We start from the raw sequence: 13,757 nt of genomic DNA, 5'->3' as shown, positions 1-13,757 counted from the left end.
CCAATGAGACAAAACGCAATCATCTGAGGATTCACGAGGAAAAACTCTTTTCATGCAACTGCATCATAAATTTTAAATTATCTCCAAGGAAAATAATTTTGGACCTAGACGCAGGGGAGGTCCAGCTTGGCAGGACCTAAAAAGATGGAGTCGAACCTCTATTTCAGTATCAGGATTACCCTGACGTGTGAGTTCTTGGGGATGCTTGGGGAACTCCCTCCTGTTCCCTGTCTGGAGTGGACGGAGCCCGGAATCCTAGAGGTGGTGGGAGGGGAGGAGACCCCCCCTCCGAGGCAGGCTGCACGTTCCAGGTTCAGCGCACCGTCAGGGCAGCCCCCAGACCCCAGCAGCACACCTCAGGGAAAGCCCCAGACCCCCCAGCTCACCGTCAGGGCAGCCCCCAGACCCCCCAGCTCACCGTCAGGGCAGCCCCCAGACCCCCACAGCACACCTCAGGGAAAGCCCCAGACCCCCCAGCTCACCATCGGGGCAGCCCCCAGACCCCCGCAGCACACCTCAGGGAAAGCCCCAGACCCCCCAGCTCACCGTCAGGGCAGCCCCCAGACCCCCGCAGCACACCTCAGGGAAGCCCCAGACCCCCAGCTCACCATCGGGGCAGCCCCCAGACCCCCGCAGCACACCTCAGGGAAAGCCCCAGACCCCCCAGCTCACCGTCAGGGCAGCCCCCAGGCTCCCGCAGCACACCTCAGGGAAGCCCCAGACCCCCAGCTCACCATCAGGGCAGCCCCCAGACCCTCGGCGTCCGTCCCAGGCTAGCATCCAGGAGCTTTATCCCCCAGCAGTCTCCCCGAGGTTCTCCTGCGCTGGCTACCTGGCCCCATCCCACACCTGGAATACATCCAGGTACCCTCCTTCTTGTGTGTCTTTGTGCTGCGGTTTAGCCCAGGGCTGGGGGAGGTGTTGGGAGCCCAGTGAGCCCTGCCCCATCTGTGCCCTGCAGAAAGCTCTCGATACAGGGTCTTTTCAGCCCTGCAAGAACCTGCCGGGTTACAGTGAGGGGCGTGACACACACGCGGGCGCACGCACACGCACACACACACGCACACACACACACGCGCGCGCGCGCACACACGCACCCTTCCTGCAGCTCTCGGCAATCTGCGCTCATCTCGAGCGGAACCCCAGGATGGGCTTGGCAGGTGGAGTATGTCTGGTATTCCAGTTTGTTTTTTAGCTTTTGTGTTCGCTATTTGCTGGTTGTCTTGACTCACCTGCAAACTTCCCGGGAAGGGGCAGCCTTGGCCATCCTGTCCCCAGCACCTCCGCCCTCCGGCACCGGGTACCTCCAGTCCCAATGTCTCCATCTCCACCTTTTATTTTATTTTATTTTTTTTATTTTTGACAGGCAGAGTGGACAGTGAGAGACACAGAAAGGTCTTCCTTTGCTGTTGGTTCACCCTCCAATGGCCGCCGCGGCCGGCGCACCGCGCTGATCCGATGGCAGGAGCCAGGTGCTTCTCCTGGTCTCCCATGGGGTGCAGGGCCCAAGCACTTGGGCCATCCTCCACTGCACTCCCGGGCCACAGCAGAGAGCTGGCCTGGAAGAGGGGCAACCGGGACAGAATCCGGCACCCTATCTGGGACTAGAACCCGGTGTGCCAGCGCTGCAAGGCAGAGGATTAGCCTAGTGAGCCGTGGTGCCGGCCTCCATCTCCGTGTTGACTCGAGGGCAGTGGGCAGACCTGGGACAGCTATGTCTGGGCTCAGGGACATCTTTGGTCACACGGCCCCTGGGCCTCAGTTTTTCCTTCTGCAAAGTGGGGGTAATAAACCTGCTTCTCCGGGCCAGCGCTGTGGGAGCAGCAGGTTAGGGCCCCACCTGCGATGCACCGGCTGGATTCCCGGATGCTCCACCTCCCAGCCAGCTCCCTGCTGTGTCCGGGAAGGCAGTGGGTGATGGGCCAAGTGCTTGGGTCCCTACCACCATGTGGGAGACCCAGATGGAGTTCCTGGCTTCTGGCTTTGGTCTGGCTCAGCCCTGATCATTGTGGCCATTTAGGGAGTGAACCAGCAGACAGAAAAAAATAAATAAAACTGGGGTCGGCGCTGTGGCGTAGCGGGTAAAGCCACCACCTGCAGTGCCGGCATCCATATGGGCGCTGGTTCGCGTCCCAGCTGCTCCTCTTCGGATCCAGCTCTCTGCTGTGGCCTGGGAAAGCAGTAGAAGATGGCCCAAGGGTTTGGGCCCTGCACTCGCGTGGGAGACCCAGCGGAAGCTCCTGGCTCCCGGCTTCCGACCCGCCCAGCTCCAGCCGTTGCGGCCACTTGGGGAATGAACCAGCGAACGGAGGACCGCTCTCTCTGTCTCAAATAAATAACTAAAAAAAAAAAAAAAAAAAAAAAAAAAAAAAAAAAAACTGCTGCCTCCTCCGCGGTCGACACAGCCACGTCAGCCATGAGAAACAACAGGGGCGTCTGGCTGGGGCGCGGGGCCGGGCCCACACGCGGGGAACGTGCTAGAACGCTCGCTCGGGCCTCAGCGTTCAAATGCCGGGTCTCCCATTTGTCCCGACCCACTCAACCGCTGAGCCCGGGCCTCACGGAGAACACGAGAGCTTAGGACAAGGCGGTTGTTCCCAGGTGTGTGTGCGGGGTGGGTGCGGGACAGTTAGAAGCGGCACCTGCACCCGTCCACGCACGAAAACTCCGGGCGGCCCCGGCCCACAGGCCACGCCCCGCCGCCCACGCCCCGCCGCCCACGCCCCGCCGCCCACGCCCCGCCGCCCACGCCCCGCCGCCCACGCCCCGCCTCGCCCTTACGGGACCGCGCTCGTCTCGCGCACTTTCAAAGTGCGCGAGCTCCGGCCGAGACCCGGGGCCGACGGTTGGTCGGACGGAACCATCTGCTACGTTGCGTGGGGGGAGCGGAAGGCCTCCACGCCCACTTTTTTTTCCCCCAAGTCTTTAACTTTCCAGCCCAAGTGCTGGTTCACGGTAGCGTTCAAATCCTCTCCGCGTGCTCATACTCTCAGGAGGAACCCAGTCTCCAGGAGAAGGGCGGGTGTGGGTCCGTGCGGCGTCCTCCCCCTCTCGACGGGGAGCCGGTGGGAGAGGACGACGGCCGGCGGGGGGAGGAGGAGGCGGCCCTAGCGCCATTTTGTGGGAACGAAGCGGTGGTAGCTGCGCTGCTCTCGGACCCCGGGCTGCTTCCGTCTCCCCGTCGGGCTCCCTAGCAGCGGCCTAGCGGGTGAGTCGCGGACGCTTCTCACTGAGGATGCCCGGGGCGCCCCGGCAGCTTCGGGCAGGAAGGGAGCCGTGGGGCCCTGCCCGAGCGGGCTCGCGCGGGAGCGTCGTTAGGGCCCGGCGCGGACTGGCAGCCGGCGCCCGGACAGGGACGCGGGGCCCGCGGGGCCTCGGGCGGGGGTTGGGCCTGGTCTGTCCGGGCCGGGGCCGCGCGAGTGCGATCGGGACGTGCGCCGCGGGGGCCGGCGGCCAGCCCAGGCCTGTGCCCCTGCGGCCCCACCCAGGGCCGCGCCGCAAACTCCGCCCTCGGCCGTCACGCGCTGGCTGCCGGGAGGGGCGGCTCGCCCGAGGCCCGGCTCCGGGAGCCCCGCCGAGGACCTTGCTCGCTGGCGGCTTCGCCCTGCTGGGCGCCCAGGCTTCCGTAGGGACGTGTGCCCCGGCCCGCGCGCCGGTGTAGGCTGCCCCGGCCCCCAGCGGTAGGTTTCTCAGGACTGCAGTGCGAGAGTTGGGGGGTGACCGTGTGTGCGGGGGCTGCCCCCGGGGCCACGTGGGGACTCGGGACGGTCGGAAGCAGCGGACTGGCCGGGCGGCGCGTTTTCAGAACGTGTCCCTGGCCTCCCCCGTTCTCCAGGGCTGACCCCCGCGCAGGACAGTGCGAACAGCAGTTTACTTGTTGGAAGTCAGGACAATAGCGGCGGCGGTGTTAGCACGAGGGTACAGGGGCGTGAGCAGCCTCGCGCGAGCCCGGGTCACCCGTGTGTCTTTTTCCTTTTGAAGAACAACAAGGGAAGATGTCGGAGTACATCCGGGTCACGGAAGACGAGAATGACGAGCCCATCGAGATACCGTCCGAGGACGACGGCACCGTGCTGCTGTCCACCGTGACGGCCCAGTTCCCCGGCGCCTGCGGGCTGCGCTACCGGAACCCGGTGTCGCAGTGCATGCGGGGCGTCCGGCTGGTGGAGGGGATCCTGCACGCCCCCGACGCCGGCTGGGGGAACCTGGTCTACGTCGTCAACTACCCCAAAGGTGGGTCCCTGCCACCTCGCTGGGGGACCCTGGTCTGTGTTGTGGGCTACCCCAGAGGTGGGGCCCTACCACCCCACCCCGCTGGGGGACCCTGGTCTACGTAGTCACCTACCCCAAAGGTGGTTCCCTGCCACCCCGCTGGGGGACCCTGGTCTACGTAGTCACCTACCCCAGAGGTGGGGTCCTACCACTCCACCCTGCTGGGGGACCCTGGTCTACGTAGTCACCTACCCCAGAGGTGGGGTCCTACCACTCCACCCTGCTGGGGGACCCTGGTCTACGTAGTCACCTACCCCAGAGGTGGGGCCCTACCACCCCACCCTGCTGGGGGACCCTGGTCTACGTAGTCAACTACCCCAGAGGTGGGGCCCTACCACCCCGCTGGGGGACCCTGGTCTGTGTTGTGGGCTACCCCAGAGGTGGGACCCTGCCAGCCCGCGGGGGGACCCTGGTCTGTTGTCGGCTACCCCAGAGGTGGGTCCCTGCCATCCCACTGGGGGACCCTGGTCTGTGTTGTCGGCTACCCCAGAGGTGGGGCCCTACCACCCCACCCCGCTGGGGGACCCTGGTCTACGTAGTCACCTACCCCAGAGGTGGGGCCCTACCACTCTGTGTGGAGCTGCGGCGTGGACTGGGGCTGCTGTTTGGCAGGACGTTTCTAACCCTAGCATTGCCCTAAACTTCAGTGTCAGGCTGACTTGGGAGACCACCCCTCTAAACTAGGGAAAGTGAGAAAGCTGTGTGTAAGCTGTCATCTGCGCACGCGTGGCCGAGTGGGTAATAGGTGTGTCTTGCAGATAGTGTCCTGCCTTGCAGATAGGTTTTTCTATAGCACCAGGTAGTTTGCTTTGATGGTGGTCTTTCTTTTGTTTGTTTGTTTGTTTTTATTTCACAAAGTTATAGACAGAAAGGTCTTCTTCCGTTGGTTCACCCCCCAAATGGCCGCTATGGCCGGCGCTGTGCCGATCAGGAGCCAGGTGCTTCCTCCTGGTTTCCCATGGGGTGCAGGGCCCGAGGACCTGGGCCATCCTCCACTGCACTCCCAGGCCACAGCAGAGAGCTGGCCTGGAAGAGGAGCAACCAGGACTAGAACCCGGGGTGCTGGTGCCGCATGTGGAGTATTAGCCACGTGAGCCACGGCGCCGGCCGGTGGTGGTCTTTCTGGTCATTCAGTCAGCTCTTCTGAGTTCTTAAATCATAGAGCAGACCTTGGGTGAGGGCAGTGCCAGCTGCAGTCGTGGGGGTTCTGAGGCTGCACTCGCTGCCTCTCAGCACTGATGTCCTGGATGAGAGGAGCAGCGTGGGGGTGTGCTGGCTGACCCAGCTCCTGCTGCTGGGGCTGCCCAAGTCAGCCGACTGCAGTTGGCAAGTAGGCAAATAGCTGACTTTAATGTGTGTCCAGAAAAAAGTAGAAACTCAAATTTCTTTAATACGCTGTTCCTTGAGCAGTTGACTACAAATTGCCGTCTGCCCCAGTTTACAGTGTCACTTAGGTGGGGTGCTGGTTGCCCTGTCGCGGTGCCCCCTGGGCCAGCACCCTGCCGATGCACTGGGGGAAGCAGCAGAGGCCGGCCTGAGCGCGTGAGCCCCTGCGCCCGTACGGGGGATCCAGGTGAAGCACCTCGCGTCTGCCTGGCCCAGCCTTGGGCGTTGCAGCTGTCTGGGGAGTGACCCAGCGAATGGGAGATCTCCTTCTGTCTCTCCTCCTTTATCTGTAGCTCTGCCTTTCATAAGTCATTTAAAACGATGCCGCTTGGTGGGGCCAGTGCCGTGGCGTAGGGGGCTAAGCCTCCCCCTGTGGTGCTGGCATCCTGTATGGGCGCCGGTTCAATTCCCAGCTGCTCCTGTTTGATCCGCTCTCTGCTGTGGCCTGGGAAGGCAGTGGAGGATGGCCCAGGTGCTTGGGGCTCTGCACCACTTGGGAGACCAGGAGGAAGCTCCTGGCTTCAGATCAGCTCAGCACTGGCCGTTGCGGCTATCTGAGTGGATGGAAGACCTTTCTCTCATTTCTCCTTCTCTCTGTAACTGTAACCTCTCAAATAAATAAAATCTTAAAAAAAAAAAAAAAAGATGCCGCTTGGGGTGTCTGCATGCGACACTGGAGTGCTTAGGTTAGGTTTGAGTCGCACCCGCCTCTGCGTCCACGTCCATTTTCCTGCTCATGGACGTCCTGGGAGGCAGCAGGTGATGATTCAGGTCGTTGGGTTGTGGCCTGACAGTGTGGTGCCGTGGGTGCTGCCGTCCCATATAAGCACCAGTTCAAGTCTTCACTGCTCCACTTCTGATCCGGCTCCCTGCTTATGCCCTGGAGAAGCAGCAACAGATGACCCAAGTGCTTGGACCTCTGCTACTCACGTGGGAGAACCAAATGGAGTTCCTGGCTTTAGCCCATGCCTGGCTGATGGGGCCATTTAGGGAGTGAACCGGGGGATGGAAGGGGGCCTTTTGTTATTGTTTTTTAAAGATTTATTTATTGGAAAAGCAGAGAGAGCTTCTATCCCCTGCTTCACTCCCTGAGTGGCTGCAGTGGCCAGGCTTGGGCCAGGAGCGGGTGGCAGGGATCCCAGTACCTGGGCCTTCTGCTGTTTTCCCAGGCACATTAGCAGGCTGTTAGTGCCCACGTGGGATGCCAGGCGTCTCACGTGGCAGTTCAACCCACTGCACCACAATGCTGGGCCCATAAATAAATCTTTTTTATTTTTTAAGATAATTTATTTGAAAGGCAGAGTAACAGAGAGAGAGGGAGATAAACAGAGTTCTTCCATCTGCTGGTTCAGTCTCCCAGGTGACCACACTGATCAGGACTGGGCCAGGCCAAAGCCAGGAACTTGTAACTGGTCTCCAGCGTGGTTCAGGAGCCCAGGCACGTAGGACATCCCATGCTGCACTCCAGGCACGTTAGCAGAGAGCTGGGTTGGAAGAGGAGCAGCAGGAACTCCAGCCGGTTCCCATAAGGGATGCTGGTGCCGCAGGCTGTGGCCTTAACCTGCTACACCACAGTGCCAGCCCCGCAAATAAATCTTTCCCAAAAAAAGGGTCAGGCTGAGTCCTTGCCACCCATGGGGGAGACCCGATTAAGTTTCCTGCTCCTGGCTTTGGCCTGGCACACCCCAGCTGTGTGGGCGCTTGGGAAGTGACGCAGCAGACCGGAGATCGAGTCCCTCCTTCACGCCTGCGTGCTCTCTGCTTTTCAGATAAAGAATGTCATTTAGTTCATCTCCTTTCTAAATAACCTTAAGATTAGGTTTGGCTTTTAAAAATAACCCGAGGTTTTTGTTTGGTTTGGTTTTTTAATGGCACAGTTTGTGTTTATTGTTGAAGGCTCAGGAAAGACAGGAAACGTCCACAGCTGGAGCTGAAGTGCAGGCATCCAGAGAGGCAGGCAGAGGCGTGTGCTCTAGCATGTTTCACTTATTTGAGAGCAGAGAGAGACAGAATGGGCTCCCCTCTGCTGGCGGACTCCCCAGAGGCCCCACTGGCCAGGACTAGTCCAGGTCAAACTGGAGGAGGATTATTTTTGTTTCGGTAAAGCTTCTTCTTTTTTTTTTTTTTTTTTTTTTTTTTTTTTTTTTTTTTTTTTTAAGAGAGAGAGATATTTTAATTATTTATTTGAGAGGTAAGGTTGCAGAAAGAAAGGTCTTAGAGTCACTGGTTCACTCCCCAAATGATAGCAATGGCCGGAGCTGTGCTGAGGCCAGGAGCCAGGAGCCTCTTCCAGGTCTCCCCCATAGATGGAGGGGCCCAAGGACTTGGACCATCTTCCGTTTTCCCAGGCACGTAATGAGGGAGCTGAATCGGAAGTGGAGCAGCCAGGACTCGAACCAGTACCCATGTGGGTTGTTGTGAAGTATTAACCTGTGCCACAGCGCCATCCCTGGGTAAACCTTTGAGAAGGAGGCTATAGATGAGATTGTGATCTTGAGATACTGCGAAGCCGGCGTTAGGAATCTCAGCCATTGGGAAAGCGCCGCAGCCCCTTGTCGGAGCCTCCTCTGTCTTGAGTGCTGACGTCACTCTTGGCCAAGCGTTTTCAGTCTTCACAGATTGATTTCTCGGGGTGGGAGGCAGTATGTTTTAAAGGGACGTGCTAAATGAAGATTTTTTTAAGAAGATTTCTGTTCATTTTGCTCAGATAACAAGAGAAAAATGGACGAGACCGATGCTTCGTCAGCAGTGAAGGTGAAGAGAGCCGTGCAGAAAACATCGGACTTGATAGTGCTGGGGCTCCCCTGGAAGACGACCGAGCAGGACCTCAAGGAGTACTTCAGCACCTTCGGAGAAGTTCTCATGGTGCAGGTAAGCTGGACTCGCTCAGCGGCGGACACGCAGCTCCCTGGCTCTTACTTCAGTGGCACTGTCTTTCGTGTTTGGATGATTATTTTTAAAGCAGAAAGCAGCAAATTTTTTTTTTTTTTTTTTAAGATTTATTTATTTGAAAGGTGGAGTTCAGAGGCAGAGAGAGAGAGGTGTCTTTCATCACTGGTTCACTCTGCAAATGGCCGAAACAGCCAGAGCTGGGCCAGTCCGAAACCAGGAGCCTGCAGCTTCCTCCAGGTCTCCCACGTGAGTGCAGAGGCCCGAGGACTTGGACCGTCTTTGCTGCTTTCCCAGGCCATGGCAGAGAGCTGGGTTGGAAGTGGAGCAGCCGGAACTCGAGCTGTTGCCCACATGGAATGCTGGCGCTGCAGGCGGCAGCTTTACCCACCATGCCACAGCGCCAGCCTGTTGGAGGGTGTTCTAAAGTCCTCATACAAAGTTAGCAGAGGACGCCTGGCTTACATGGTTCCCTTTATTCATGCCCACACGGGACCTTCGATGTTGTAGAATCCTGTGCCTTGAAGGCGTAGGGGAGTAGGTGACATTGAGTTTTTCCTTAAAAGATTTATTTATTTTACTTGAAAGAATTACACACACACACACACACACACACAGAGAGAGAGAGAGAGAGAGAGAGAGAGAGAGGTCTTCCATCCGCTGGCTCACTCTCCAATTGGCCGTAGCGGCTGGAACTGCGCTGATCCAAAGCCAGGAGCTACTTCTGGGTCTCCCACGTGTGTGCAGGGGCCTTTAAGTGTTTAAAGGAACGGGAAATTTTTCTGCTTTTCCCATGTGATTAAGTTTGTAAACACTGACGACTGGCGTTGTGGCACAGCAGAACAGTGGGCTAAGCCGCTGCTTGGAATGTCAGCATCCCCTGTTGGAGTGTGGTTTCCAGTCCTGGCTGCTCCACTTCCAATCTTAGTAGGCCTGGGAAGGCGGCAGGTGGTGGCCCAAACACCTAGGTCCCTGCGGTCATGGGAGAGACCTGGAAGGAGGGCCTGGCTCATCCCCAGCTGCTGTGGCCATCTGGGGAGTGAACCAGTAGATAGAGTCTCTCTCTCTCTCTCTCTCTCTTTCTCTCTTTCTCTCTTTCTCTCTTTCTCTCTTTCTCTTGCTCTACCCTTCAGATATATTAAAAAATTTTTTTAAAGCTGGCACTTATTGTAAAACATTGTTAAAATTCTGTTGTGTCACTTGAGTTTTACTCTGTCCATTAACATGATCTGGATCCCTCTTGCTGCCTTTTATTTTCCTCAGTACTTAGCTTCATCGACATCCTAATTCAGCCACTGCGTTCATGGAAGCCGTTCAGTTTTCAGGAACTTTTGATTTAGGACTGCGAGTTTGAGTGCATGCGGATATTTTAGGAGTAAATTGTCTCTTCTAGGTCAAGAAAGATATTAAAACTGGCCATTCCAAAGGGTTTGGCTTTGTTCGTTTCACGGAGTATGAGACGCAGGTGAAAGTAATGTCCCAGCGGCACATGATAGATGGACGATGGTGCGACTGCAAACTTCCTAATTCTAAGGTACTTGGCTCTCCCTCTGTGGGTTGGGGATTTTTACTGACAGGCTTTCTTAGAAAGTGCTGTAAAATAAAACATTAAGTACAAGGGGGGTCTTTAACAAAATTGATGAAAGGTACGTATTTATGAAAAACAACTGAATTTTTTTAAATTTTTTGCTCCAGAATTTTTTTTTTAAGATTTACTTATTTACTTGCAAGTCAGAATTATACAGAGAGAGGAGGAGAGGCAGAGAGAGAGGTCTTCCATCTGCTGATTCACTCTCCACTTGGCCACAGCAGTTGGAGCTGTGCCAATCCGGGGAGCCGGGAGCTTCTTCCAGGTCTCCCGTGTGGGTACAGGGGCCCAAGGACGCTGGATCGGAAGTGGTGCAGCTGGGACTCAAATCAGTGCCCCTATGGGATGCCAGCACCTGCCACGCCACAGTGCCAGCCCCTCCAAGATATTTTAATTCCATTTTCCATTGACTTTGTTAAGTGCCCGCATATGCTTGGGAAAGGCAGTGGCAGGATGTGTTACAGCTTTTGCCTTGTAACTCTTCCAAACTGAAACTTTGCTCGCGTTATTCATGAGTTAATGTTTCCTGCACGGGTGTCTGTTGAAACGTGAAGACGTACAGCGTGTCATACGTTCACCTTGTTATGTAGGCCTGACAGAGCAGTCCTTGTTCAGAGCGTCGTCCCGTCAGGGCCATTCCTGTCGCTGGCTTTTCCCAGGTCCCGTCGCTTTCCTAACTCTGAAGTCTGGTCTTGAAGTCTTGCTGGAGGGAAAGGGCTGGTGGCTCCCTCGCAGGATCCCTCTGCTGTAACCAGACAGACTCTGCTGCTCTCCTCGCGCCCCCCAGCTCTGTCTGACCTCTCCCCTTTCCCTTGGCCAGCAAAGCCCCGACGAGCCCTTGAGAAGCAGGAAGGTGTTTGTGGGGCGCTGCACGGAGGACATGACTGCTGACGAGCTGCAGCAGTTCTTCTGCCAGTACGGGGAGGTGGTGGACGTGTTCATTCCCAAGCCCTTCCGAGCCTTCGCCTTCGTCACGTTTGCAGATGATCAGGTATTTTGCTTGGTGATGCGTCGCAGTGGACAGCCATCCTTAGCTACGCTTTCTGGGCTTGTACGGCAGCGGGATGTGTGGGCTTAGACACGTGTGAGACGAGCAGTGGGTAGCTTTCAGTATGTGCTGTTGGAGAGTATTACATGGTCTTGAAACAGAGTGAGATGCCCCCGCTCCGTGACTACAGCTAAATAAAGGCTGTGCTGCAGAACAGCTAGCGTCGTCGTATTTCTCTCCAGCGTGGATAAATTCTGCGTGCAATCTAGATTTTGTTTCTGCTTATTAGGTGTGTGTTCCGTGGCTTAATCTCCTTTGTCTGCACCCTTATTTCTTACAGGTTGCCCAGTCTCTTTGTGGAGAAGACTTGATCATTAAAGGAATAAGCGTCCATATATCCAATGCCGAACCTAAGCACAATAGCAATAGACAGTTAGAAAGAAGTGGAAGATTTGGTGGTAATCCAGGTGGCTTTGGGAATCAGGGTGGCTTTGGTAACAGTAGAGGGGGTGGAGCCGGCTTGGGGAACAATCAAGGTAGTAATATGGGTGGGGGGATGAACTTCGGTGCTTTCAGCATTAATCCAGCCATGATGGCTGCGGCGCAGGCGGCACTGCAGAGCAGCTGGGGGATGATGGGCATGTTAGCCAGTCAGCAGAGCCAGTCGGGGCCTTCGGGCAATAACCAGAGTCAGGGCAACATGCAGAGGGAGCCCAACCAGGCCTTTGGCTCTGGCAATAACTCCTACAGTGGCTCTAACTCGGGTGCAGCGATTGGTTGGGGATCGGCATCCAACGCAGGGTCAGGCAGTGGTTTTAACGGTGGCTTTGGCTCCAGCATGGATTCGAAGTCTTCTGGCTGGGGAATGTAGACCGTGGGCTGTGGTTGGTTGCTTAGAATGGTGGGAATTCAATTTTTTCTAAACTCATGGTAAGTATATTGTAAAATACATATGTACTAAGAATTTTCAAAATTGGTTTGTTCGGTGTGGAGTATATTCAGCAGTATTTTTGACATTTTTCTTTAGAAAAAAAGGAAGAGCTAAAGGAATTTTATAAGTTTTGTTACATAAAGGGTTGAAATATTGAGTGGTTGAAAGTTGAACTGCTGTTTGCCTGATTGGTAAACCAACACACTACAGTCGATATCGAAAGGTTTCTCCTGTAATCTCTTATCCCTGGACTTGTCAAGTGAATTCTTTGCATGTTCAAAGTGGAAACCATTGATTTAGAGCTACATTCTTTTCTCCTTGTTTTAATTTGAACCCCACCATACGGATTTTTTCCTTAGGAAAGTCTTCCTCTCGGGAGATGATGGTGTCACGCAGTGTTTGGTTCTTTCGGTTTTGTTTTTAACACTTGTCTCCCCTCATACAAAAGTACGATATGAAGCCTTCATTTAATCTCTGCAGTTCATCTCATTTCAAACGTTTATGGAAGAAGCACTTCGCTGAACGTAGTGCTGTAAACATTCTGCCATAGGAATACTTCTGTCTACAGCTTTCTCTTTCAAGAATTGGTCGTCACGCCGCGCGGGCTGCGTCTCTGACGGTGGGTGTCCCATTTTTATCCAGTACTCTTTATTTCATGGAGTCGTATCAACGCTGTGAACGCAAGGCTGTGATATGGAACCAGAAGGCTGTTTGAACTTTTGAAACCTTGTGTGGGATTGATGGTGGTGCCAAGGCATGAAAGGCTAGTATGAGCGAGGGAAGGAGAGAGCGCGTGCAGAGACTTGGTGGTGCATAATGGATATTTTTTATCTTGGCGAGATGTGTCTCTCAATCCTGTGGCTTTGGTGCGAGAGTGTGCAGAGAGCAATGATAGCAAATAACGTACGAATGTTTTTTGCATTCAAAGGACATCCACATCTGTTGGAAGACTTTAAGTGAGTTTTGTTCCTAGATACCCCACGTAGCTGAATGTGTTAAGTGAAACGATACTTGTACCCCTGCCCCTTGTCAACGCTGTGAATGCTGTATGGTGTGTGTTTCTCCCGTTACTGATCTGCAAGTGTGGTCATGTGAACTGAAGCTGCTGGGGTGAGAACATGGACTGAGCTTGTGCTGTGCTTTGCAGGAGTACTTGGAAGCAGAGTTCCCCAGTGAGCTCAGGTGTCTCCAAGAAGGGTGGACGTTCAAATGTCTGTTAGCTACCATAAGAATGCTGTTTGCTGCAGTTCTGTGTCCTGTGCTTGGATGCTTTTTATACGAGTTGTCAATGTTGGAAATTCTTAAATAAAACTGATTTAAATAATATGTGTCTTTGTTTTGCAGCCCTGAATGCAAAGAATTCATAGCAGTTAATTCCCCTTTTTTGACCCTTTTGAGATGGAACTTTGATAAAGTTTCTTGGCAGTAGTTTATTTTGCTTCAAATAAACTTATTTGAAAAGTTGTCTCAAGTCAGATGGATTCACCACCTGTCAGGCCTTGACGCCTGACGCCCAGACTTAATTGCTATCCGTTCTTGCACTGTCCAAAGTGAAAAGTTTTTTTTCTTCTTTTTAAATCTAGTCTGGGTGCCCGCACCTCATGGTAAGCAGTGCCCTCCAGCGTGTCTCAGTGCCTCTGACGCTCTCTTTACACGGCCTGTGTGGTCCTCGTTGGGGAAGCATGACTTAGAAAACTTTTTAT

At 55.1% G+C, this 13,757-nt stretch overlaps 1 protein-coding gene across 2 annotated transcripts; it reads left to right on the top strand.

Moving 5' to 3' along the window:
* The first annotated feature begins 3,120 nt into the window (after positions 1–3,120).
* Positions 3,121–13,518, top strand: TARDBP (TAR DNA binding protein). Of its 2 annotated transcripts, XR_011390893.2 has the most exons (7): positions 3,121–3,208; positions 3,982–4,233; positions 8,366–8,529; positions 9,941–10,081; positions 10,956–11,126; positions 11,464–12,673; positions 13,399–13,518. XR_011390893.2 is itself a non-coding variant. In XM_051841954.3 (6 exons), exons 2-6 carry the CDS (start codon positions 3,996–3,998, stop codon positions 11,992–11,994), a joined length of 1,245 nt encoding a protein of 414 aa, XP_051697914.1. In that variant the 5' UTR covers positions 3,121–3,208; positions 3,982–3,995; the 3' UTR covers positions 11,995–13,378. The 2 variants fall into 2 exon arrangements, 1 of the variants encoding a protein (XP_051697914.1); XM_051841954.3 differs by lacking the exon at positions 13,399–13,518 and having other exon boundaries at positions 11,464–13,378.
* Positions 13,519–13,757: the final 239 nt, after the last annotated feature.

The sequence above is a fragment of the Oryctolagus cuniculus genome, chromosome 7 (genome assembly GCF_051225735.1).
Source record: "Oryctolagus cuniculus isolate XC-2025 breed Fujian yellow rabbit chromosome 7, ASM5122573v1, whole genome shotgun sequence".
NCBI lineage: Eukaryota > Metazoa > Chordata > Mammalia > Lagomorpha > Leporidae > Oryctolagus > Oryctolagus cuniculus.
This window is presented reverse-complemented; position numbering and strand designations above follow the sequence as displayed.

Excerpts from the sequence above, each read along its gene's own strand:
- TARDBP (XM_051841954.3), top strand. The coding sequence starts at position 3,996 with ATGTCGGAGTACATCCGGGTCACGGAAGACGAGAATGACGAGCCCATC. Across the intron at positions 4,234-8,365 it reads CGTCGTCAACTACCCCAAAG|ATAACAAGAGAAAAATGGAC; the intron begins GTGGGTCCCTGC and ends CATTTTGCTCAG. Across the intron at positions 11,127-11,463 it reads TCACGTTTGCAGATGATCAG|GTTGCCCAGTCTCTTTGTGG; the intron begins GTATTTTGCTTG and ends TATTTCTTACAG.